Source organism: Anguilla anguilla, chromosome 8 (genome assembly GCF_013347855.1).
Source record: "Anguilla anguilla isolate fAngAng1 chromosome 8, fAngAng1.pri, whole genome shotgun sequence".
Taxonomy (NCBI): Eukaryota; Metazoa; Chordata; class Actinopteri; order Anguilliformes; family Anguillidae; genus Anguilla; species Anguilla anguilla.
Genome location: NC_049208.1, coordinates 23773031 through 23797104, shown reverse-complemented (window position 1 = coordinate 23797104; position 24074 = coordinate 23773031). Strand labels below are relative to the sequence as shown.

The window sequence follows — 24074 nt, the reverse complement described above, 5'->3', positions numbered from 1 at the left end:
TTTGTGATTAAATTTGATCATGATCAGCTGTTCTTTTACACTCTTTGGTGGTGCTTAATGTACACTTGTTCACTGCATCATTCTGCATCAACTGAACAAACAAGTTTTATTTCACCATCTGCACAAAATTTTGAACAAGTTTTTTGCCTCTGTCCCAGAATCCCTGAGTGTCCGACCATGCAGTGCCTTATTCATTTGCCAATAATTTGTAATGAATTTGTTTGAAAGAACAGAACTTGCCAGATTCTGGAATCCAGCAGCAGTGTTAAAATAATATATATGTGTGTGCCATCTGACTCAACTGAAATTATCTTTTCTTTATGTAAGTCAGCAGCCTGCAACATGTACTTCTGCCAAAGTTGTTTGTGGAAATTTCTCCACAATTTATTATATGCCTATTTAAAATTTGAACTCAAAAATGCATCTGTCAAGTCTGGGATGACATTTGAGTCAATTCTACTCAATTCTGTTTTTTGTCTCTGACAGATTAGTCCCAATCATTGTTTATTTCAGACTTTGATTACCTGAGCACTACTATATCTGACCATGAACTGCACGCACAGCACTACTAACTGCTCCACTGTCTCTTGCACACAATCTGTTAGGCCATGCTGATTACTCAAAGCAGGTCAAAAAGATAAAAGTACTTGTAATTTCTCCATTTTAAAATGAGCCTGATTATATAAGTGTTGTGGTAGCAGATTTGCCTCTTACCTTACTACCATTTTCTGTTGTCTTATTCTCCTGGCCATCGACAGAAATAACCTTAAATTTGCTGCTTCCATTGGCAATATGGCCATCTGTATAGCATGTGGCCACTAAGGGGCAGTCATGGTGACTCAAAGGCTGCTTGTGCTGGTCCATCGCTGGTCTGCAGTTGTTGTTAGGATGTTCCTGACAGTGGTCTGCTTTTTCCATTGCTGGGATGCAAGTCATGCTTTCACTGCCAGTGATTGTGTCAACTATGGAGTCATCTGTTAAAGAAATCAAACATGATTTTCTTTAAATTTTTTCCAGACAGAAGGTATGCACAACTGTGCAAACAACAGAGCAAAATATTATTACTTTGATATTAGACATTGTATGTTATAATTTCATTGTTTTCAGAAAATGTAAGATTTGTATAAAACATAATAAATTTATAAATAAAAAATAAAAAATATAAATAACCAAAACCAAGGGTTAAGGTTTTTATTAATGACATGTCTGTGGGGCACTTGCTGAAAGTCAAAGACCTAATGTTTAGGACAAAGACATTTTTTCTTGATTTGGCTCTGTACTCCACAATTTTAGATTTGAAATAAAACAATTCAAGCACACATTCTCAGTTTTTATTTAAGAGTGTTAGGATGCACCGGCAGCTGGTGGCTTTTTAAAAACAACAAAGACTCAGTTGAGGAGCACCAGTGGTTTATTTACAGCAGGTACTATCCCCATGAAGGGCTCTACCAAGCCCTTAAATAGCTGTAGCCCCTCCCTCCAGACAAACCAACAACCCATTTAATAAATTAATACATAAAGGACGTAAAAGTACAAACGCAACAATTTTAACAGAACATACAACACTACTATATTATACATTAAACAAGACAATAAACACATAACAGAAAATAAGACGGTATTTCACTTCACCAGCTATACGAAACATTAGGATGCAAATCCTCCTATTTCATTCTAATAAGTGGTTGCGCCTCCTGGCAAACTCAAATCCCCGTTTGGTACTGGCCGCACTTCGTTTTCTAGTTTCCAGCTGATCCAAGCGTAAGCGTAAGTTTCGTATTTTTCCCTCATTAAAACAAAAGCGTTAAAACAATTTAATGCACAGCTTAATATAGCCTAATTACGTAATGTAAAAAATATATGTCTGCATACATGCAGGTAGCGTATCCCACGCACTCCTTCCCCAAACACTCAGTAACACAAACACGTTTTACAATCTATGCCGGCAAGATGTTAAGACTGCCTAACAAATTTGTGCACAGTGTTTAGCCAGGCGTCTCTTCCGGCACAGCTCAGTTTGTGACAAAGGGTGCTTTTATACATTTCGGTTTCACCATGGTGAAATTACAGCACTTTTTAATAGTCCCCCATTTCAGGCTATTATAATGTTGGGGACAAATGGCGTCACAGGTGTTTCTGCTTAGTCAGGTGTCTTCAATTGCTTCCTTAATGCTGGTATAAGAGCTCTCAGCATCTAGTTTTAAGTCAGCATTCATGCATATGTAACTGAGGTGGTCAGGACAGTGGCCACAAAACATGGGATTTGATTCATGCAAAAAATCACAAATAAAGATCTACACTAGAAATTGCAGTTGCCATGTTTAGAATCCCTTTGTAGGTATTGTTTGTGCTACTTTTTAATAGAATTAGATGATATGCTGACCTTATCTGCAAGTTTTAAGGCTACACAAGTGCCGACTTTCGAGAAACAGCTTTTAACTGAAAGAACTCCTATTTACCACAACATGGTTGCCAAGCCATATTACCAAGCAACTGGTAAATTATTGTCCAAAAAACACATTTGAAAAGCAGGGTTATGTTTTTTTTACAACATATACTTAATAATTCCCAATATATGCAATTCACAATTCAAGTGAAACAATATAAATAGTCATTCATACATTTGCAAAAGGCTAATCTCTCTGAATTTTCCCAATTGTACTGCGGAACCAGAAAAAGTACAATCCTAAAAAGCTACCTTGACCCAATGCTGACAATGCTGTATTAGGGTCTGGTTAAAGCAGTTAAACTTCTCTAACTTTTCATGTTGGTCTTATTGGATGTTCGGTAACGGAAGAGGACAAGGTGGTCCTCAGAAAGGAGAAGAGCAGCAACTCATGCAATTATCCATTCAGCTGAAGCTGACACTGTCTGTGGCAGGCCACTACAATCAGTACAGCCACAGCACTCCGCTGGCACTGTTCAACCTTCCTCTGGAAGTGCACTCAGGGATTAGCCTAACTTCCTTTAAATTCTCCTTGTTACACAATAAGAACTAATCTTCCCTATATGAAACAAGGAGGTGGTGGTTGTCATGGAAACAGCCCATTGAGGCTGAAGAACTACAAAGAACACAAAATAGGAACAAGGATCAATGCCCTGGTTTTCCTACTGCCAGTACATTATCTGACAGGCTCAGAGATGGTTAGTAGTGTTGTTTATCTCTGTGATATCTAATGAGGCTGCCTGCTTTCTGGTGATTCCCATTTCAAAATGTATGTGGCTTTCCCCAGATGTTCTGTAAGCTCAGGTGTAAACTTAAACAATTTTGTCCTGAAACATTTGTAATTATTTATCTAGCTTGCAAGTAAAGATGCAACATCACTAAAGCGATCAGTCTTGTGATGCTGCTTTCACTGCTACTGCGCCCTGCAGTGGAATCCAAGGGACTCCTGTCTCCATGGCAATTTCATGCTCTTTCCAGTTGGTATTAATACCCTTGGGACATACATGCTGCCCATGCATCTTCCTAGAACCCAGTCTAGGGGTAGCTGAGGACTGTTCACTTGTTCTTATATTGTGAGCTCCATAGTGTTTGGGACAAAAAATGTTATTTTTTTCTTGATTTGGCTCTGTACTCCACAATTTTAGATTTGTAATTAAATAATTCTCATGTGGTTAACACCAGGAAGGCTGTGTTTTCTTTGCTACCTTCTACCGCCAAGACTGAAGCCCAGCAGCATCAGGCTGATCCAGCATTATAGCATCGATTTCCACACCAACAGCATCCAGACCCCACTGAGAACCAAGATTGCAACTATATCAATAGAACAATTGTAAAATATACGGCCATCCATGTCATGAAGAGGACATGTCAAAGTTATTATAAAACATGGTTGTGTTTTGTTCTACCCCTGGTAGGAGTATCTCTGTACTAAAAAGGATTACTTCCTGCTTACCATCCTTATGCAACTGCCGAGTCTGTGGACTGTTCATCCTGTCCTCCCCATTGGAGCCCAGGTCAGAGTTCATCGCTGACATCCTTGTAGAGTCACTCATGTCAAATTCATGGCTATCCACAGAGCTGTCCTAAAAAAAATATGCCAGTGGTGAAGTGAGAATCACAAGCTTGATTGTCTCATCAGCATGTTGCCATGGAACTTTGCAGACATTTATTTTTTCTTTTCATAAAAGATAAAAATAACCACAAGCTATCTTATATCATCTGCAGATTTACCGTAAGCATATATACATGTCCATGTTTGACACCATTATGCCATAAAAACCATATAAAGCTGCTAAAATTGGTCACAAATGATACATTTAAACTGATACATTCCTGGTCTAACCACATTTGCCTATGTTCTTGAACAAATATACACTCCTTGTTTCATCCAAAGGTGTTAAATACATGAATGAGGAAGTTGCTAACAAATTACATATTGCCAACAGTACACAGCTCCCACACTAGAGTGTACCACAGGGCTCCCTCTGCTGTATGCTCTGCTACAGTGCAGAGCCATCCAATATTTTCACACATTTTTTAAATTTCTTTCCAAATAAGAAATGAGCATGTTCATATTGTTCTGTTCTTGTTTTTCAATCAGCATCCCACAAAGCATAAGAAACACATGAACACAAATTTGTATCAGGAAGTTAATTGTTGTTACATTTTACTAATGTAGATATGTTTGATGAATTTAAGGCTAAAAAAACTCCAAAAAAGTGTCTTGCTTGGAATTAGGACTATGCTGAGAAATAGAGGTTTGCTGAGAAATAGATGTTTGCTCAGAAATGAGGGTGTGATCAGAAGAATCTGCTTGCTCAGCAATGGAAGCCTGGCCAGAAAGAACATGCTGTTTAAAGCCAATTATACAGAAATCAAAACCTTCTAAGAAAACAATGCTCGCTCATGAAACGTCTGAAGGCAAGGTTCTTATATGGTTCTGCATTTTTCACTGGGAATGGGCTTGCTGAAGAGGCAACAGTGAGGAAGCGGGCAGGAAAAAAAATGGGGGGGGGGGGGAGTTCATTAGATTCAAATATGAACAGTGAGTGAGAGGGTGGGAGATTGAAAACATTGCTTTGGGAGTCTCACTTATTTTGCCCAGTTTTATCATTGTTTCTTTATGATAAGATGCATATTAACTTACAGATCCTAAATACCATGTCTATGTATTTAATTTCATTATTTCCTGTACTTGTAGGATAATTTTTTTTGTTTGTTTTTGTTCTGTTTTTTTCAACCTGGGTCATTTTCGTAATATTAGCCATCATTCCTATCTGTTCTGATAGTATTTTACGCACCTGCTTCACTGTCAAGGTTTTTAGAGTTTTTTTTCTCCATGTCAGTAGCTTCTCAACGGCATCTATGGGGTATATCAAGATACAAGTTTAATTTATTTCAAATAAGTCTTGTTTATCTAAACCTCTTATTTGGAAGTGAAATCGAATATGAAAGTATATTTGCTGAAATTAAATGTGAAATGTTGATTCTGTTTCAACTTCAGAATTGTATTAACTATTCTGCACAGACAAAAAATTTTTTTTGCTGTGGTGTGTGGCTCACCGTTATAAGCTAACATGGAAAATCCAAATCCTAAACTTATTCAAAGGATGATTATTCATCAAACTATTACAATGGTGTTGTTGAGCTTGTTCACTTTGATGGCTGCCCATATTTTTTGCATTTTTCCAAGAGAAGAGTGATCAATTATTTTCTTTTCCTAACTGCCACATTTTCCCAGACTGCAATGTATGGCTTTAATGTTGCCACATGCAAGACAGAAATGCATTCTGGGAGATTGTGAAGTTGCAGAGTATAATGTCTTTATTTTTATTTTTGCATAGTTTTTACTTCCCTGCGACCGTGCCCAGGATAAGCTGGTATAGATAATGGATAGTTTTTACTTACACAGAAATATGCATAAATCATTGCATCTGTACTTCAAGAGGTGTAAAATATATTTCGAAAAAAATCATATTGCAATGAATAGTATAATAACAGTAGTTTGTTAAAATTACTATAAGCTATAAGCCCCAGGACCTTATTAACATATTAACAGTTACCTATGCATGACTGGGCAAGACAGGGGATCACTAGGTAGCATTGTAACCTCACTGTACTGTACAGCAGTGGCTAGACAGAAAGCTATTGTGCTAGCGTGACAGCTAAGGTTAAATTCAGCATCTAGTTTCTTATTTTCACTCTCACCTTCTACTACAAACCCCATTTAATTCAAATAGAAATTGGCCATTTTATAATCTACCCCATCTTCTTCTACATAAAACCTTGGACTACAAAATACTTTATTATGCTTTAAAAATCCTTTCTGCTCTGTGATTGCTGGGAGTGATATCCGATTGTGGCCCGTAAGTATCTGAACAGTGACAGAATTTGTGTTTTGCCTCTGTACTCCAGCACATTGGATTTGAAATGAAACAATGAATATGTGCAGGCTGTCAGCTTTAATTTGAGGATATTTACATGCATATTGCATAATCCCTGAAGGAATTATAGCTAAAAGTAATTGGACAGTTGGCTGCTCAACTGTTTCTTGGCTAACTATGTGTTGTTGCATCATTAGTTCATCCACAAGAAAGCTAACAAAAGACCTAGTATTGATTCCAAGGCACTTGCATTTGGAGCATTTTGGCATTGTCTCTCAACATGAGGACCAAAGAAGTGTCAACTGCAGAAAAGCAGGTCATCATGAGGCTGAAAATTCTGAATAAATCGATTATAGACATACCCAAAACACTGCATGTGTCAAAATCAATGTACCTGTTCCATACATTAAGAAGCAAGAACACACTGGTGAGGTCAGCAATAGCAAACAACCTGGTTGACCACAGAAGATCACTGCAGTGGATGACACAATAATAATCCTCTAAAGGGAAGATGTGCCACTCAGAATGACCAAGAGGGGGAGCTCAAAGTGCAAATTATTGGGAATCAATGGGAGGGATTTTCCAAAATCTAATAATCAAAATAAATATATTATTTATGTTTATCGAAGCTTTGCTTGTTTATCAGCAAATTCTTGCATAAAGGACACTGCACTGTGATTGTGATAAAAGGGCATTATTTTTTTGTAAATCGTTGATTTGATTTTATATTTTTGTAAATAATTCCTTTTTAATTAAATTTTCCTCCTTGTAGGCTCACACTGTTTGTGTACCTCTTCGACGCTATGAGCTGGACCAGTGGGGTGAGGTCTAAGGTGAGAAGTCTGCACAGTCAACTGTAAAATCAATTGATATTGTAGAGAAAGTACTGTCTGCTCGCGTACGTGTGTGTGTGTGTGTGTGTGTGTATCTGAGGGTGAGACTGTTGGTGAAAGACATGAGTTCCCTCCTTTCCCTCCCTTCCACTTCCCTGTGAAATTCCAATAAACTTTGATAACTAATAAAAGGGGTGCTGGGAGGCTCTGCCTAATTTCATGCAGCCACAGCAAATTACAGAAGCCTACATACTACTTACAGGCCTGCCTTACTGCAGCTTGGCAGCTGAGCACTGGTCAGAGCTCACAGCAAGGTTAAAACCAAGAAGTTTGATTGTTTCTAAGTGAATTTCTAAGTTATTTCTAAGGTAAATGAAGAATATTTGTTTGTGGGGTTTCAGAGGGTACCACCCTCATTTTCATTTACTGTTGAAACAACATGGGTGCTAGATTGGAAAATGACAACTGCATTGGTCTGAAACTAGTAAAGACACTTGTGTTTGGGTTACTGCTACTTTGCGCCGAGCTGTATCACCGAGATACAGCCCTACACCCTTGTTCATACATAACCTACCCCATGCCTACAATAAATGTTGAGCTATTTATAGGCTTTGTGTTATGGTTTCTCAAGCGTCAGACGCATGTTTTTAAAAAGATCAACACAGAGACAAACTGTTTATGGAAAACATTTAAGTCCATGCTTGCAGTATTCAAACAGAATTCAAATCAAGGTATTCGACCCTAACATTGTAGACTGTGTATCTGCACATGAAGTTAATAAAATATTTCATTTCAAACTGGCTGTAGAACTGCACATATTGCAAATTGATTTCTCCGAATCACATACTTATTTCTTTATTATGTTGATGTGTTGTTTAGATAAGCAACAAAAATGAGACAAACGTGGTATTTTTGTCCGATAATGTATTGAAATGTGTTCACATTGATTTGGAGAACATCCATATCAAATCTCCTATGAGGGGACTGTCAATGATATCAACCATACTTTTCTTCTTGCCTGGCTTAACACCTTTGTTTCCATTCCCTCATTTTCTCTCATCACCAGTATTCTGTAAAAAGTTCTGTTCTTGCTGGATTGTGTCATGTCATGACACAATTTTTTAAAAATAACATTTTTTTTGTACTGTATTGATAGTTGGAGTGGGCAGTGTTGTTCCATGATCCTGACCACACAGAAGTATGAAATTTAGGGAGCTTTGCAAGATATGTGGAATAACTGTGCTGAGGCTCTACATCAAGTAGTCAACATGGTGGTACTGACAGGCTGGCCAATTCACATAAGTAAGAACAACATTTTTACTTGCCTTTTTAAAAAAATTATTATTATGCATCTTAACACAGAATATGATTGTATGCAATTACAACAATCTGACTTTGTTTGTTGGTTATTTGTCAAGTGCATGGGTGTCCGGTCTTATACCAGAAGTGCCAATGTTGGTGCAGGCTAGCTAGCATTAACTACTTATCTAGTGAGGGAGACACAGCTATTAAAATTTACATTTAACTAAACTGGTATTACTACTAACAACCTTCCACACAGTTTTTGTCATTTAAATTTGAGTGGAAGTCATTGGAAGCATCAAAAACAGCTGGGCTCTCAGAAACTGCTACTGTGAACTGCCCCCCATTTGGTGTTATAGTAGAAATAGTAGGGGGCATTTTGTAATATTCACTTAATTTGACCATAGACTTTGTGTCAGGGTGATCAAGGCTTTATTCAAGTAATTTTTAGCAGGGCTACTTTTACCTGAATACCTTTTCTTTAAAGGAATAAAACCTATACTGGAGAATACTTATTGAGTGCTGGTACTCACCTTTTAGATGTGTGCTGTCGTATTAATGAGTAACAATTACTCATAAGAAAATGAGTAGTATGTGGCCTGCACAGCTCTCATTTTTAACATCATACAATGTACTAGCTATGATAAGTCACCAAAGAGTCAAATAAATTTTGTCCTTGGTGTATGGCCTACTGCCATGTCCCCCGAATCCAACAAAGTTTTAATTTTCAACAAAGCACCAAGTGTGTTACACTTTTTGTAAGTGTTAGGAAAAAATACAAACAACAACAGCAGGGGGCCTAGGGTAGCAGGCCCCTTAATCAAACTTCAAGATCTTTACCTCATCATTATGGGAATTCAACAGCTGCAGCTTCATGTGCTTCATGTAGGCCATGGTAATTGGCATGTTGTAGTCAATTATGCTGGTGACTAAAGTAGGTGGCTTTCCATTTTCTGAAACGACAGAATGTTACAATACTAAAAAATAGTCTTATGTCATTGTTCTTAAATAAATAGTCTTTATATTCAGTATATAAGCTAATAACTTAAAACCTGCACCTTATTGACCCTTACAAAATGCCCCATAGGATTTCAGAAATTTTACAGTAATCTGATTATAAATAATTGATAGCATTTGTCAACAGTCCCAATATTTGCTGCTGTTTTTTAATACACATGATATTAGGTGACGTTAATTGACGTTCATTATTTTGGTGTGTTAATTGAGACAAATATTTGGCCTGTGATTTTTGTTCCCAGTCCGCCACTGGTCTAAAAGTACATATTCAAAAAAATAATTTAATTCTAATACTTGTGTATTTTCACTCCAAATCTTTTTTTTCCTACACTTCCTGGAATATTTTAATTGTGATTTTACGTCATTGAGTATCAGCGTTTGTGTATGTCAATCAAATGTCTTTAAATTTTTCGTTCCCCTTCAATCAATGTCCTTTCATGCAGCAGCATGCATTTCTCCCCCTCCTCTTCCTTGAGGTCAATCAAATCAACTCCCCACCCTTCACATTTCCCCCAGAAAAACTTGTTTTGCTTGTGTATATTCGTATTTCCAAAATCATGTACTGTACAGTTGTAGGCTACCTGCATTAAGTGGTAGACCAGCATCATATCTGAACAAGGAAAAATCCCAGTCTAGATTAAAAACACCATTATCCATTGGATATTGAAAGTGAAACCTAAAATGGACCATATCACATCATCACCACGATTGCCCCGTGACATTCGCATTATCAGTTACTATCACGTAAAAAAATATAAGCCAGATTGTATAGAAACCTGTATGGGCATTCAAGTAAAATCATTAGACCAGTGTCATGTCTGGACAAATTCCCAGGTTTAGATTCACACCATTATCCATCGGATAGACAGCGAAATTCCCTGCCTTAAATGGACCAGATTTATCATGTCACCACAACTGCCCTGCCCCATATAAAATGCACTGGTAAAGTTATCGTGCTGCTATCACGTAATATTGGACATTTACGTGACCATACTGTGAAATCTTGAGTGCACAATTGTATCTATATCATGAATGTCACAAAGTTCTCAACAGCAGCAGATTGGCCACATTTCACATCAATCAAGTATAGCTGTCTGTCAGGCAGAAGCCATACAAAAGAGGGATGAAAACTGGAAGAATTAGCATTTTAAGTGATGTATTTTAAAAAAAAATAACACATGATATACCAGCATGTCCTCTGTGATCGATTGGTCGATCGCAATAGACGTATTGGGCACCCCTGCTGTAGAGTGTCTCTTTAGTAAGGGAACCGGGAATACTTCTAGTAACTTAACATTCAGTTGGATTACTATAAATATTTTTAAAGACTGAATTCAAAGACAGCTCCACTCTTGGAAATAAATGCCATTTTTAACATTTGATGAAGGCATTGAAAATAATGTTAATAACACTATGGATGTTATGATGGGCTAACCGACACCACAGTTTGGTCATTTCGTATAAAAACCAAAACAAATTTTTCCAATTTTAAACCAGGTCCTAATAGCTATAGATTCAGATGATTTTTGACAATTGGCACAAGGCTTCAGGGTAAATCATTATTCAACAAAAATATTTTCATTGTAAAGAAATGTTCTTCCTGAAACTGTATTCTATGTGAAGATCCAGCCATCTATACATTATCATAAATAAATTATCATAAGCATAATATCCACACATCCAGGACTAAAGAACTTGCCTGATGCAATAAAATATATGTAAGTACATACAGACTGCCGCTGTGCATGAATTTAAGTGACTAACAAGTATAAATTCAAAATTAAGAAGGAATGAGATATGCTAATACTGTACACTGATCTTGGAAACTCACCTTTATGTTCTCCACCTTCTTGGCTCAAATGCATTCTCTTCTGGCATTCAGAACAGCTCATCAAAAACCTTGTAACTGCTTCTCGTGGTAGAAATGCATAGGTCTCTGAAATCTAGAAAAAGACATTGCATACGGTTTCAATTCCATGGTAGGGTATTAAAAACAAAAGAAAATAAAAAGGCCCTGCAAAGAATTCCCCACAAACAGGGAAAAGGGTATGATCTTTTAAAGGTTAAACATAGAGTCATCAAGTGCCCTGTTGGCAGTAAAATAGTTTATTGGCCATTTGAACTACCACTAAGTAGTGGTGGTGGTCATAGTGGTAGTGGTAGTACTAGTACTAGTACTAGTAGTAGTAGTAGTGGTAGTAGTAGTAGTAAATTTATCATTAAATTATTTGAATTTCTGAGATGCTGGAACTGGATAGCCAGGGCCATGCATTTTATGCTTATATCCCAGAGGATATTTCCATTTTTCATTAGCCACCAAGGGCCAGATATACTAAGGCCTGTTATATACTCTATATATGTTATATACATCCACTCTCTGATTAAGCACAAAGACAGAAAAATGACTAGTCCAGTGTGAATAAACCTGGACAAGAAAACGTGGGTAAACCTAAAAATAAATAATCGTTAAAAACAAGAAACTTTGGTTAAGTCATTTTATTCCTTACTAATAAGAAACTCTATTATTAGTGACCTTATTTTTGACCTGAGAGAGCAATTTGGTCGCGTTTTGTCCATTGTTTCTACCAAGAACTCCGGTAAATTATGTTCGCTGCACATGTTGCTAGCTAAGGCCTGTTGTTGCTAGTTAAGCAATGCAAATGTTTTAAACACAAAATTATTAGGTAATTATTAGTATTAGTATTTACATCTATCTTTGTCTTTTATTCTGAAAATGTATGTTTAACCTGCATTTTAAGAACAACGGCTCCTTTTCTGAGTGTTTACAGCGTTCTCCTCCCTCAGAGAATCTGAGATAAATTTTCAGCTCAGCAATTTGCCTCTCTGAAAATTCTTCTATTAAAATGCTAATTTATTCTGACAAATGGGTGCACCAGTAGCTTAGGCTGAATCAATTAACAAGGAAATTGAATATTGAAACTGTGAGGCTTGTTTTGCAACTGATTGTACATCCTGCTTTTGTACAGTAGCTGTGCACAAACCGTGTCATTAAATGCAATTGCACTGGTCACAATCTGGCATAATGCAATATATTCTAGGGTCCCATAAGCTGGAACTCAACCACATGACCAAATTCAGTAAGTGTGTTACCTGTTATCCTGAACCAGTACAGGCTACTCACCGCTTTGTATGTTCTTTTCTGCCCTGCGTGTTTCCGTATTTTCTCCCCATTGGTTCCGCGCTCAACATGCATGGAGTAAATGATGTCAAAGAAATCCTCCACCACAGCAACTTGTCTCAAGGACACTTTTTCATCCATCCCTACACCATCCTGTAAAATAAAAAGGAATGTACATTTATGTAGCTAGTGAAAAACCAGACGTCACAGAGCAGAGCACTCGCCCTCAACCACACCAGCACCACCTGTCATTTGGATCAGACTTATCTTATTTTCATTCCTGTAATCAGCCACCCAAGTTGGACCTTCATTGTGTTAGACTACATTACAATACTCTCCCTTCCTTTGTTATGCTACAGCAAGTGATGTGCTCGTCTGTAGGGCTATTGTATGTTGTTGTGTCGTAAGAAATGGTTCTATATGCTGAGGCAGTCTTCACTGAAGAAGGCAATAGATTAACACACCACTGTTTTTTTTGTTTGTTTTTTTTGCCCAAAGGATGCAAGAAGAGTAGAATCCAATTACTTTTTGGTTGCTGCCATGACTAAACTACTCATTAACACTATTGGAGTAAGCATATAAATAAGCCTTCAGCGAACTACTGTACACTGATGAAGGCAATATGCAAATACCTTTGAATCCTATAGCCTCATCTTAACTAAAAACACAACGTGTGGATATTTCCTGAATGTAGGCAAAAAATGAATAAATAAATCAAGCTGTCCACAGCAGGAACATGTACATAAATTTGCAACCTTCACAGTCTATTCTGTTTTTAAGGAAGAGAAAGTTAAAGTCTCTGAAAGGTGTAGTTAAATGTGATCATAGTCAGTTTCTTTTCTGTCTCCTCTTTCATGTATTGACATTGATGTGAATACCTGTGCATAAACATCAATCGAATTTATAATTACTGACAAGTAGCATTTGACCTTACATGTTTAACTGGAAATATTTTCCTCCAGAATACTAATTTGAAATTGACTAGAAAACATATGGCCATTTCCTTAACCCGTTGGTCAAGCCTGGTATAGAATCAAGTGGGAGATTTTCTATAGACTGCAAACTTGTTATGGGTCAGAATTCCGGACAGCATTCTGAAATTTCTGAGCCAGTTGGCTGAACCATGCTTTCCTTTTCAATTGAAGGCATTAATATTCAGTAAGCTGTTCTGTTACTCTTGAATATTTAAAAATATTAACATTCATGTTTTAATACATCATTATTCTGCCTGTGCTGTGACACCATTGTTCTCAACATATATTTACCAGCTGCTCTAGTTTATTGCAGCAGTATTCTGGAAAACAGTCAGTAAACATTGTCCGCTTTCTCTAATGATTTGCATTGGCTATTTAACTGTGTATAATCAGAGTGAGCAAGAATTGCGGAATAATTACAACATTTTCAACCTAATGTGTATGGTGTTGCTACACAGCCTGTAATCCTCTTTTGTGCCCCCCCCCCCTTTTTACTTGTGAAGCTGTTGGTATGGAACACCGACCACAGGCAAGCATAATAAATTGTCTCCATGGCAACCCAGATAGAATTCCCAGCCCCTTGCTCCAGAGCAACCACACAGTCCCAAGGAGAGGGTAAGCGGCCGCCTCGGGCAACACTTGATCTGTCACGCACACTCTGCACTGCAATATCTTGTGGTTCATTTACTGTACACTGCTACTTTTAATGCCTAAGTAGAGGGTGATGATTATGCAGGACACATCAAAACAGGATGAAGAATTGGCTATTTTATTCCTTTATTTGTGTATTGCAAATAAAAAGAAACCAAAAACTTACCCCTGCAGGTGCTAAAGAACAAGCTGGGCAGCAGTGAAAAATAAACCATTAACAACAATTATACAGCATGTCTGTGTCCATTCTAATCCCTCAAAAAGTCCTTAATCCTCCCTAAAGGCACATCAAATTGTGCATTTATAACAGGCCTAATGAAAACGAGTGAAAATGCAGCCCCTTCCTATTGCAGCTGCAGTGGTATTTGGAAGACCCTCTAGGTAAGGTTAGAGGCAACCACATGACAGACAGGCACAGTAGTCTCTGCAGGCCCCACAGGACAGGGCAGCATGGCACATGCTGCTGCAATGCTGAGACTGTATGAGCAGGAGCCCTCATACAGGAAGATCCGCTGTGGCAAGGAAGCATGTCAACTGCAAGCAGGGCAGGGCCCTGTTTGGTTGAGGTTGGTTCTGGGTGTGGTTCAACTATGCTCATTTACCGTAGCACATATTGTGTTTAAGAATGCCTCCTGATATTCTGAAGAAATTAAACAGATTTTGTGGTTCATGGTAGTACAAATCAAGCAATCAGGTTTATGGTAGCATAACGTAGCATTTTTGCCACCTTGTAACTGAGCCTATGCCATGAAACAACTCTGACACAACAACACTGCAGAAAAATGCTACACACAGAATGTGGGAATGATAAATACTTGTAGCATAACTTCAATTCTAGGGGAGCTGAATCACTGGTCAATCTGTTCTCTTAGGAATTATGGATATCAATGTGAGATGACTCCACATAGGAAATAGGATAAGTGTGTAGATTAAAGGTACATTTCTCTGCACACAGTGTTCTCAAATGTTAATCTCTGTTTGGTTGAGCTGCACAAAAAGTTAAACATTTGCCAGGCAGCTCGACAGTGCTCCCCTTGACGCATGACAGCACTTAGCACAGCTATCGTCCATTTCATTATTGAGTAAGATAAGCATTCAAAGTATACGTCAATGAAATGTGAATGCCAATACAAATGTTGACGGGAGATTTACTTAAAAAGCAGTATTCTGGATGTAATTAGCAAAGTTGTGCAGAATGATGAGGTACATGAGGACCAAGATGTGGACCAAAATGCAGAGAGAACAAGCACAGGATGCAGGATAAATAGTAAAGTGGTGTCTTAATAAACAAAAATAAGTGCAGCTACTGAAATAAAAATAGGTACAAAAATAAGCATGGACACAAGGAAAACTACAAAAGGACTGAAATTGGAAAAACAAATGACAACCTGTACTAGCAACCACAGGCAAGCAAACACAAGGCTGGAGACTCCATAGGAAGGGAAGAACTGGGACAAATTAAATACACAGCCAAATAAGGAATAGTTGAAGACAATAATTATATAATCCAGAAGATTCAGAACAACCACTAGATGAGTTCTTTGCTGCCCTCTGATGGCAAACGGGAACCATTAAAACATGGATACCAATGGTCAGATCTTATTCTAATGGGTTACAGGTTAAATATTCATACAGGTTATAGTATGATTGAATAGACTTTTAAAATATGTATAAAATAAAATAAATAATGACATTGTTATATAGAGCCACCATGAGGGCCAATCAATGCCATGTCATGTGCCTGAGTTATTGTTAAAGCCCTCAACAAGACTAACAACTTTTATGGGGTTTTTATGAATTATGGAAGAACTGCTAAAATATGACTGAGTTATACTGACCTATGCTTTAAAGTGATATAAAAACAAAAGCAACTGTATCTTATCAATGTAAATTTCTTTATTTTTTGCTAATAAAATAAAGGTGAGCACTAAATTAAATACTATAGAAATTAAACTACTGAAATTGAACACAAATTGAAATTGTGGAGAAATCATGTAAAGAAAGGCCAGAACAGAAGTAGCAGTGGGTATAGCAGGTATATACAATGAGCTCCATAATGTTCGGGATAGAGACACACTTTTTATTTATTTGGCTCTACAGTGGTTACCACTGTTGCCTCACAGCAAAAAGGTTGTGGGTTCAAATCTCAGCTTGGGCCTTTCTGTGTGGAGTTTGCATTTTCTCCCCATGTCCACGTGGGTTTCCTCCGGGTACTCCGGTTTCCTCCCACAGTCCAAAGACATGCAGGTAGGCTAATTGGAGACCCTAAATTGCCCATAGGTATGAGTGCGACTGAATGGTGTGTGTGCCCTGTGATAGAATGGTGGCCTGTCCAGAGTGTATTCCTGCCTCTCACCCAGTGCACACTGGCATAGGCTCCAGCACCCCATGCAACCCTGCCCAGGATAAGCGGGTATAGATAATGGATGGATGGCTCTGTACTCCACAATTTTAGATTTGTAATCAAACAATTCGCATGTGGTTGAAGTGCACAGTCTCTGCTTTTATTTCATGGTATTTTCCACTTCAGGACGTCATAATGTTTCAGAACAGATGTTCCTGATTAGTCCACCTATTTTGATTAATTTGGAGTATTTTATTTGTGTTTGTCAACATGAGGACCTGCCAATAAAACATGAGTTGTGCCAATGAAAGTCGAGGAAGTCATAACTTAGGCTTACCAAAATGTACAGTTTGGAGCCTCATTAAGAAGAAAGAGTGCACTGGTGAGTTCAGTAATCACAAAGGGCCTAGTACACCAAGGAAGATCTCTACAGTTGATGACAGAAGAAATTAAAAATGAAAAACAACAACCTCTGAATACAGCACATCTCATGTATAGTTTGCACAACCAGAATGCTTTCAGAAGCAAGAGAATATTATTAATATTAAGACAATTCCTCTCAATATATGAGTTGATTGAATGCTTTCGTTTCAGCAGGGTTGAGCTGTTTGCATTGACTGATGAGCTCTCACCACAATAAGAGCATGTTTCTGACCGGAATAGTGTTGAAACATTTCATAAGATTTTATGCTAATGGAACTCTTCAGAATACTTTCGGGGATATGATTAATGTGAACAAATCAAGCAGTAGTAGTATTGTAGCCAAGCAACGTGCAGAACCTTGCAGCATTCGCGCGATACAATATGTGAACATGAACACGCATTGTCTATGCTGGACTTAGCTGCGCCTAGTCATATTTTTAGATGGTGCAACAAGTGTAAATATCGTATATATAATAACACAATATCAAACATAGCTATGACCAACTTAAGCATCTTAGGTCTTTCCTCATAGCTCTTCTCTTTCATGCCAGGAATCAATTTGGTTGCTCTTCTTTGAACCTTTTCCAGAGATTCTCTATATTTCTTGTAGTATGGTCCCCAGAACAGCACACAATACTCCAAGTGTGGTCTAACAAATGTATGGTATATGATAGGTATAACTTTCTTGGATGTATAGTGAATACTTTTGGCTATATATCACAGCATCCATTTTTTTAGTGCTACAGCACAGTGCCTAGAACCTGAAAGGCTTTGATCAACCATTACTGCCAAATATTTTTCATGTTGAGCAGATCCAATTTTGTTCCTCCCTTAAAGTAGTCCTGTCTAATGTTTTTATTTCCCACATGCAGAACTTTACATTTGGCTATATTAAATTTCATTTCCAGGTTTCTGCCCACTTCTGGATTTTATTTCAATTTTTTGGATTACTTTAGTAGGTTACAACCTATTAGCTGGGCCTCCCAGCATTGTATCATCTGCAAATTTGACTTATGTACTTTCTATGTCCCTGTCAAGGTCATTGATATATATGAGGAAGAGCAGTGGTCCCAGCACCAATCCTTCTAGGACTCCACTTCCAACAGTTCAGTCAATATCCCTCCTACTACTGCTCTTTGTGTTCTACCCTGTATCCAGTTCCAAATCCACTCTGAAATATATCCTCTAATTCCTACTGTCTTCATTTTACTAACAAGTCTCATGTGGTACCTTATCAAATACCGTTTTGAAATCTAAGTATATCGATTACAAACGTTATCGATAACATTGCCTTATGAAAGCAAACCTCCTAGCTAGCTAACATTTGGAAAGTCAAATACTTGCATTGTCTGAACAGCAGGACGGTGTGTCCTGTCAGATTTCTTTACGGGGCTTGGAAATGGGAGTGCTTACTGTATTCGTGACGTAGCAAAATGACAACTTTCTCAACCGGTTGAAAATAGGACGATGAATTTAAAACGCATATTTCTCCAAAAATACAGAACGGACATATTTAATACTTTGCTCATTGTGTTTCTTCAATGCCTCTTGTGCAAATAGCACATAAAACCGAGAAAGTGTGAAAATCACCATGGTACTCCTTTAAAAAGAAATTTTCCTTCCTTTTCTGATGCACCTGTTTTCTTTTCCTACTAGAGTATTGAAAGAAACGTATACAATATTCAGCCTTATTACTCTCGGTGCTGTCATTTGTATCTTAAGCAGTTTTGTTTTTTCCTCAAACTTTCCTGTATGACTTTGTTCATCCACATGGGAAACTACTTCAACTTACTTTTCTTTACCTTTGGAATACATTGGGCCTCAAGAATAACCCTTTTGAACCTACCCCACTTTTCATTCACAGTCTTGCAGTTAAGAAGTTGCACCCAGTCAATATTACTTAAATTGTCTTGCATCTTGTTAAAATTGGCTCATCTAAATTTTTTAATTCTGGCCATAGAGGAGGGCTTTTGCCATAATACTTCGATTCTAACTGCAGAATCATCACTAGTCCCAAGTGGCTCAATTGCCTCTATGCTACAAATTCTGTCCAGATCATTACATAGCACCAGATCCAGAATTGATTTCCCTCGTGTAGGCTGATTGACTGATACTCTGGCAAAAAAGGTCATTTATAACATCTAAAAATTCTTCCTCACTTTTTTCAATCAATTCCAAATTAATAGCAAGGTAATTGATGTCACCCATAATAACACTCATATTACTGACAAGCTTGTTTTATGTTTCCAAAGAGCAGTTCACACTACTGTACGAAGCTGGTGGCCGGACACACACACCTACCGCAAGGCCCTTTTCATGTTCCCCTATAAGGGAAATAAGGCACTTTTAACTATGTAACATTAAGCGTTGAATAAATAACACAAAAAAGAACAACCCAGTAACTACCCGGAATCCCTCTGGTTATAATCAACTCATTTAAGATAGCTTTTTACAAAATAGCAATGACTGTAGTAGGAAATATTTTATTTATATCTCAGAAGAATACAACCAAAATTTACCTGGAATCAGATTATAATAAACTACAGTCAATGTTAGCACATATCAATAAAAGAAAACTAACTAACTACAATGATATTTTGCTCCTGGGGGTTGAAAAACCACAAAAACTAGTCAGTCAGAAGGTAACCGAATTATCTAACTGGCTAGTTTGCTAGCCATGTGCTTAACGGAGGAAAAAAGTGGAAATTTCCCCTGTCCCCTGACAGCAAAAAATATTTTAATTTTAGGAGCAAAATCATCTTACCATACTTATAAATATGGGTTTTTAAAAACTCAAACTAATATTAAATATCCATTTGAAAGCCCAATCCTGTATCAAACTTTTCCAAACACCACCAGACCCTTGCTCTTTCCACCACTAACAGGAACTGCATGTCAGACACAAGCAATCGAGCAAGAGCTGCAGCCAAGCATCAGCAGCAGCAGCAGCAACATTACCTGTTCAGTTATAGTCTGAGGCTGTTTTTTCATGGTTTGGGCTAGGCCCCTTCATTGCAGTGAAGGCAAATATTCATGCAATGACATTTTAGATAGGTCTGTGCTTCCAACTTTGTGGCAACAGTTTGGGGAAGGCGCTTTCGTGTTACTGCATGACAATGCCCCTGGGCACACAGTGACATCCATAGATAAATGGTTTTGTCAAGATCAGTGCAGAAAAACTTGACTGGTCTGCCCAGAGCCCTGACCTCAACCCCATCCAACAACTCTGGGATCAATTGGAAAGCCAACTGCGAGCCAGGCCGAATTGCCCAATCAGTGCTAGACCTCATTAATGCTCTTCTCGCTGAATGGAAGCAAATCCCGGCAGCAATGCTCCAACATATAGTATACAGCCTTACCAAAAGAGTGGAGGCTGTTATAGCAGCAAATGGTGGATCAACTCCATATTAATGCCCATAATTTTGGAAAGAGATGTCAGGTATCCACATGCTTTTGGCCATGTAGTGTATATTCGGACATGGTTATGTGATTTTATGTAATTGCTATACATATGCCGTTATTGTAGGGCCATCTATGTGTGACTGCCCCCATTATCATATTCGGCAAATGGGCTATTACCAAGGACTCTGATGATATCATCACTAGCTTCTGATGATACCTCAATTCTAGTGGATGATACTTTCTAACCCTTAAATTTGCAAAAAATTTCACAGCACCATGCATTTGCAACACATTTAATTGTTTATTTGCTGTGGACAATGCAATTTAGCATTGTTACACTTTTTTTTATACAAGAAAATTGTGCTGCATCTAGTTTTCAGCCAAATTTACAACATCTGTCTCCATTTAGGCATTTATTTTAAAACGTAATTGTACACCAAACCATAAATCTTTCCTTTCTATACATGTATTTGCTCCTTATGTCCTCAAAATACAGCTTGATGTTTGTGTTTTTTATGGCAGTGTAGCATAATGGTTTGGGAATTTAGTAAATGCATAAAAACTAACTGTTAAATCAGGCCTTCGTTGAAAATGTTTTGATGACATATAAATAACCCTGCCTATAATTTGTGGGCAGATCATGAACCAGTTAAATGTAAACTAATTGTTCCACCATTCAACCTGTTGTGTGACACTTTTTGGAAGGACGTTATCTAGACATAGGCTACTGTAGGACTGGTAACCTATGAGTAGCTTAGCTGAACAGCTAACTGATTGACCAATCGTAAGCCCCAAATGCCCATATGTCAGGCTTTATTAAAAATAATAATAAAAAAGAAAAGAAAAAAGCGGCGTAAAAGTAATCAGATTCGTATAGTTCCCTCACTCCGGTTTTGGACAATGCTCGGGAAATTATGTAAACTTTCGAGCCAAAGAGAATTTGGGTCATCAAACGCGACACTGCAGGTGGAGCAGTAGGCTATCAATCGATGCTGACAATGCCTAATACAAATCAGCTTTTGAAAACAGAATAGCCTACAGGTACAGGAACAAAAACACTGCTATCTGCGGCATGTAATACCCAAACGTGTACAAAATGTGAGTGATTTTTGTTTAAAATTCTATCTTTGACTTCCGCCATCATGTCCAATAGTTATTGGTGTCTGTAGGGCAGGCTATGCCTATTGCACACCTGCTTCAACCAAATTATTTTGGACCAAGAACAAATTTCAGATGCTTCGTTGATTTGTTTATTTCGCTAAAGACTCAATGTAGTAATAAAGGCGCCTTTGTTGCAGTCCCCATTATGGATCTAAAGAGTCAATATTATTTTCATGCAGAAAAACCAATGGTGGGACTGAAAACCACACGCTGGTTATAATCAAAATACTATGTTATGTTGCATTATAACATTTAAGACACAAGTACAACATATTATGTAGCCAACATTAGCTTCCGAATCAACGAGCAAATATCATTTAGACGTTCCTCTATAAAAAGCTAATCCATTTACGGAAGCTTTGTCGCCCCTCTTAATTAATGCATCGCTTACATTTTGCTAGCCTTTGGAGTAATTTAATCATATTATATAATATAATACAAATGCATAGTCCAACGTTCATGTGGTAATTACATTTGAAAACGAGTTCACACAAGACTCTAGATAGCTCGTCCTAAATGGGAATTGCCTGGTTTAGTCTGGTACAGTTTCACGTTTTCTTACTCGATAAAGCGCTATCAATTTACTAACCGTTGTTTTCACTGGAACGTAGAGCACTTGTTTTTCTTCGCTGTTATCATCTGGAACGCCAAGCTGAAATCCTTTAGATTTTACCCAAAATTTGAACTTTGCATTGTCTGATGAGTTGGACTCAGACCCGTTCAGGAGCTGGACAATTCTTTCGTATTTTTTACGAGTCACGGTCTTTGTCTTCCCTGAATCCCCATATGTCCTGAGACACCAGTCCTGAAATTGCCGGTACATGTCCCGATCTACTTCCATTATCCTTAGCAGGGTGCTGGAATGCTTCTTAACGTCGTCCTCTTCACCTTTTTGTGATTTGGATATTCGATTAATCCGTAGACACCTGTTTGCTAGTTATTAATGATTTAAAAATCATCTTACGAGGCTTAATGCCAAATGCAACTGGGATAAAAAATGATATGCAAACGTTGCATTAACTCAATGTCATGATCCAGCGTCTTCACTCTTGTCATGTGTACGTAATTTGTATGAATTGATTTCTGTCTCACCTTCTGAGTTCATCGCATAACTGCCTTTTTGTCTCGTCTCTGCATAACGGGGTTTTAAAAGGACCACCACTTCCCTCAGGCTTTTCCGTTCTGTCAGGTTATCCGTGCAGATGCGTCCTCTGTTTTTCTATTGTATTTCACTAAAACAGCTTTCACTGCCTGTCATCGACGTAATTAAACAGGCTGAAGAATTTATAGATTCGAATTTCTTCTCCTAGGTGGCTGTTTTGTCCTGCCTCGTGCATCTGCCTTCGAGTGGGATGAAATCTGAGACAAGACAATAGTTTTTTAATAAAGATATGTTTTCTCAATGTGAAAAACCGAATGCTCTGAACCTTTACATTATAGGCTACATAATAGCTATACCATAATAATAAGCACCCAGTCCGAACAAATTACCTGCATTTGCGGATAGTTCGATTAAATTATTATTATCTTACATAAGGGAACATTGCCGATGTTAATGTGGAAAACGTAAACATTAATAGGCTATAAACTAATTAGGTATTTACCATAAATTGTACAGGCCAAAATTATAATTAACTAAATTTCGTACCTAATCAGTTGCTAAATGAGTAGTAGCCTATAGGCTACACCGTCTCATGTCCATAAATAAATGTGATCCCAGCAGAAACATATCCTTCTTGAGAAATGATACATGACGACACCCAAACACCACGCAACTGCCACGGATTCTATTAATTCCTTTCTAAATTGTGCTCAGTTCATTTTTAGAGTCAAGGCAAATTCGCTTCTGTTCTGTTCAGTTTCAGTTCCGTGTTGCGTCCTAATTCGATACAGCCTAGGCCTATTTGGTTTCTTTTCCTTTGCCGGTATATTTGGCTGGTACAGTCATTGAATTTCCCGTTTTACTGTTCTTCAAAAAAAATCTTTATAGACGTAATTGCCATTGATGATGGTGATATTGAAGGCTACTCTGGTTAATCCGTCACCGCGGCAACCGTTCTATCATAGACCGGTTATAGCGGCGAGATCTGCCTTTGGTCTCTACATTCTTCAACGGATTATATACTATATCGTTTAATAACATATATTTCAAGGGAAACCAATAAAATATTGAAAATGTTCCGCACAGAGCCTCTATCCCGGAGTTATCGGCTTTCTCATTGGCTACAGGGACAAAAGTTTCTGTGGAGACGACTGAGGCGTGGCGTCACAAAGAATTGTCCCATTTAGGGATCGAAAGGAACGCGCATGCTTATCCTTATTTGAATTTTGACACGTTAAAATTTGTCCCGTATTAAACATTCAGGTAATATTGGAACATAGTTTAAAATGCTTCATGCCATCCAAAACTGATTAAGGACAAATTTGCCTCATCTTGAAGCTAACCACTATTCAAAAAATGCCTCCAAAGTAGGACGAAAGTTCAATCACCATGGAAA

General features: G+C 37.8%; 1 protein-coding gene across 3 annotated transcripts in view; it reads right to left on the bottom strand.

Moving 5' to 3' along the window:
* LOC118233223 (nucleolar protein 4-like) overlaps positions 1-23779 on the bottom strand; it is a 36184-nt gene extending 12405 nt beyond the window's left edge. For 2 of the 3 annotated variants that reach the window (XM_035428689.1, XM_035428691.1), the window contains exons 1-6: positions 22166-23779; positions 12625-12774; positions 11314-11425; positions 9306-9418; positions 3900-4029; positions 715-974 (exon numbers count right to left, since the gene is read on the bottom strand). In XM_035428689.1, coding sequence (XP_035284580.1) covers positions 715-974; positions 3900-4029; positions 9306-9418; positions 11314-11425; positions 12625-12774; positions 22166-22417 — 1017 coding nt within the window. In that variant the 5' untranslated portion in view covers positions 22418-23779. The remainder of the gene's footprint in view (positions 1-714; positions 975-3899; positions 4030-9305; positions 9419-11313; positions 11426-12624; positions 12775-22165) is intronic. The other variant, XM_035428690.1, reaches the window with a different exon arrangement.
* Positions 23780-24074: the final 295 nt, after the last annotated feature.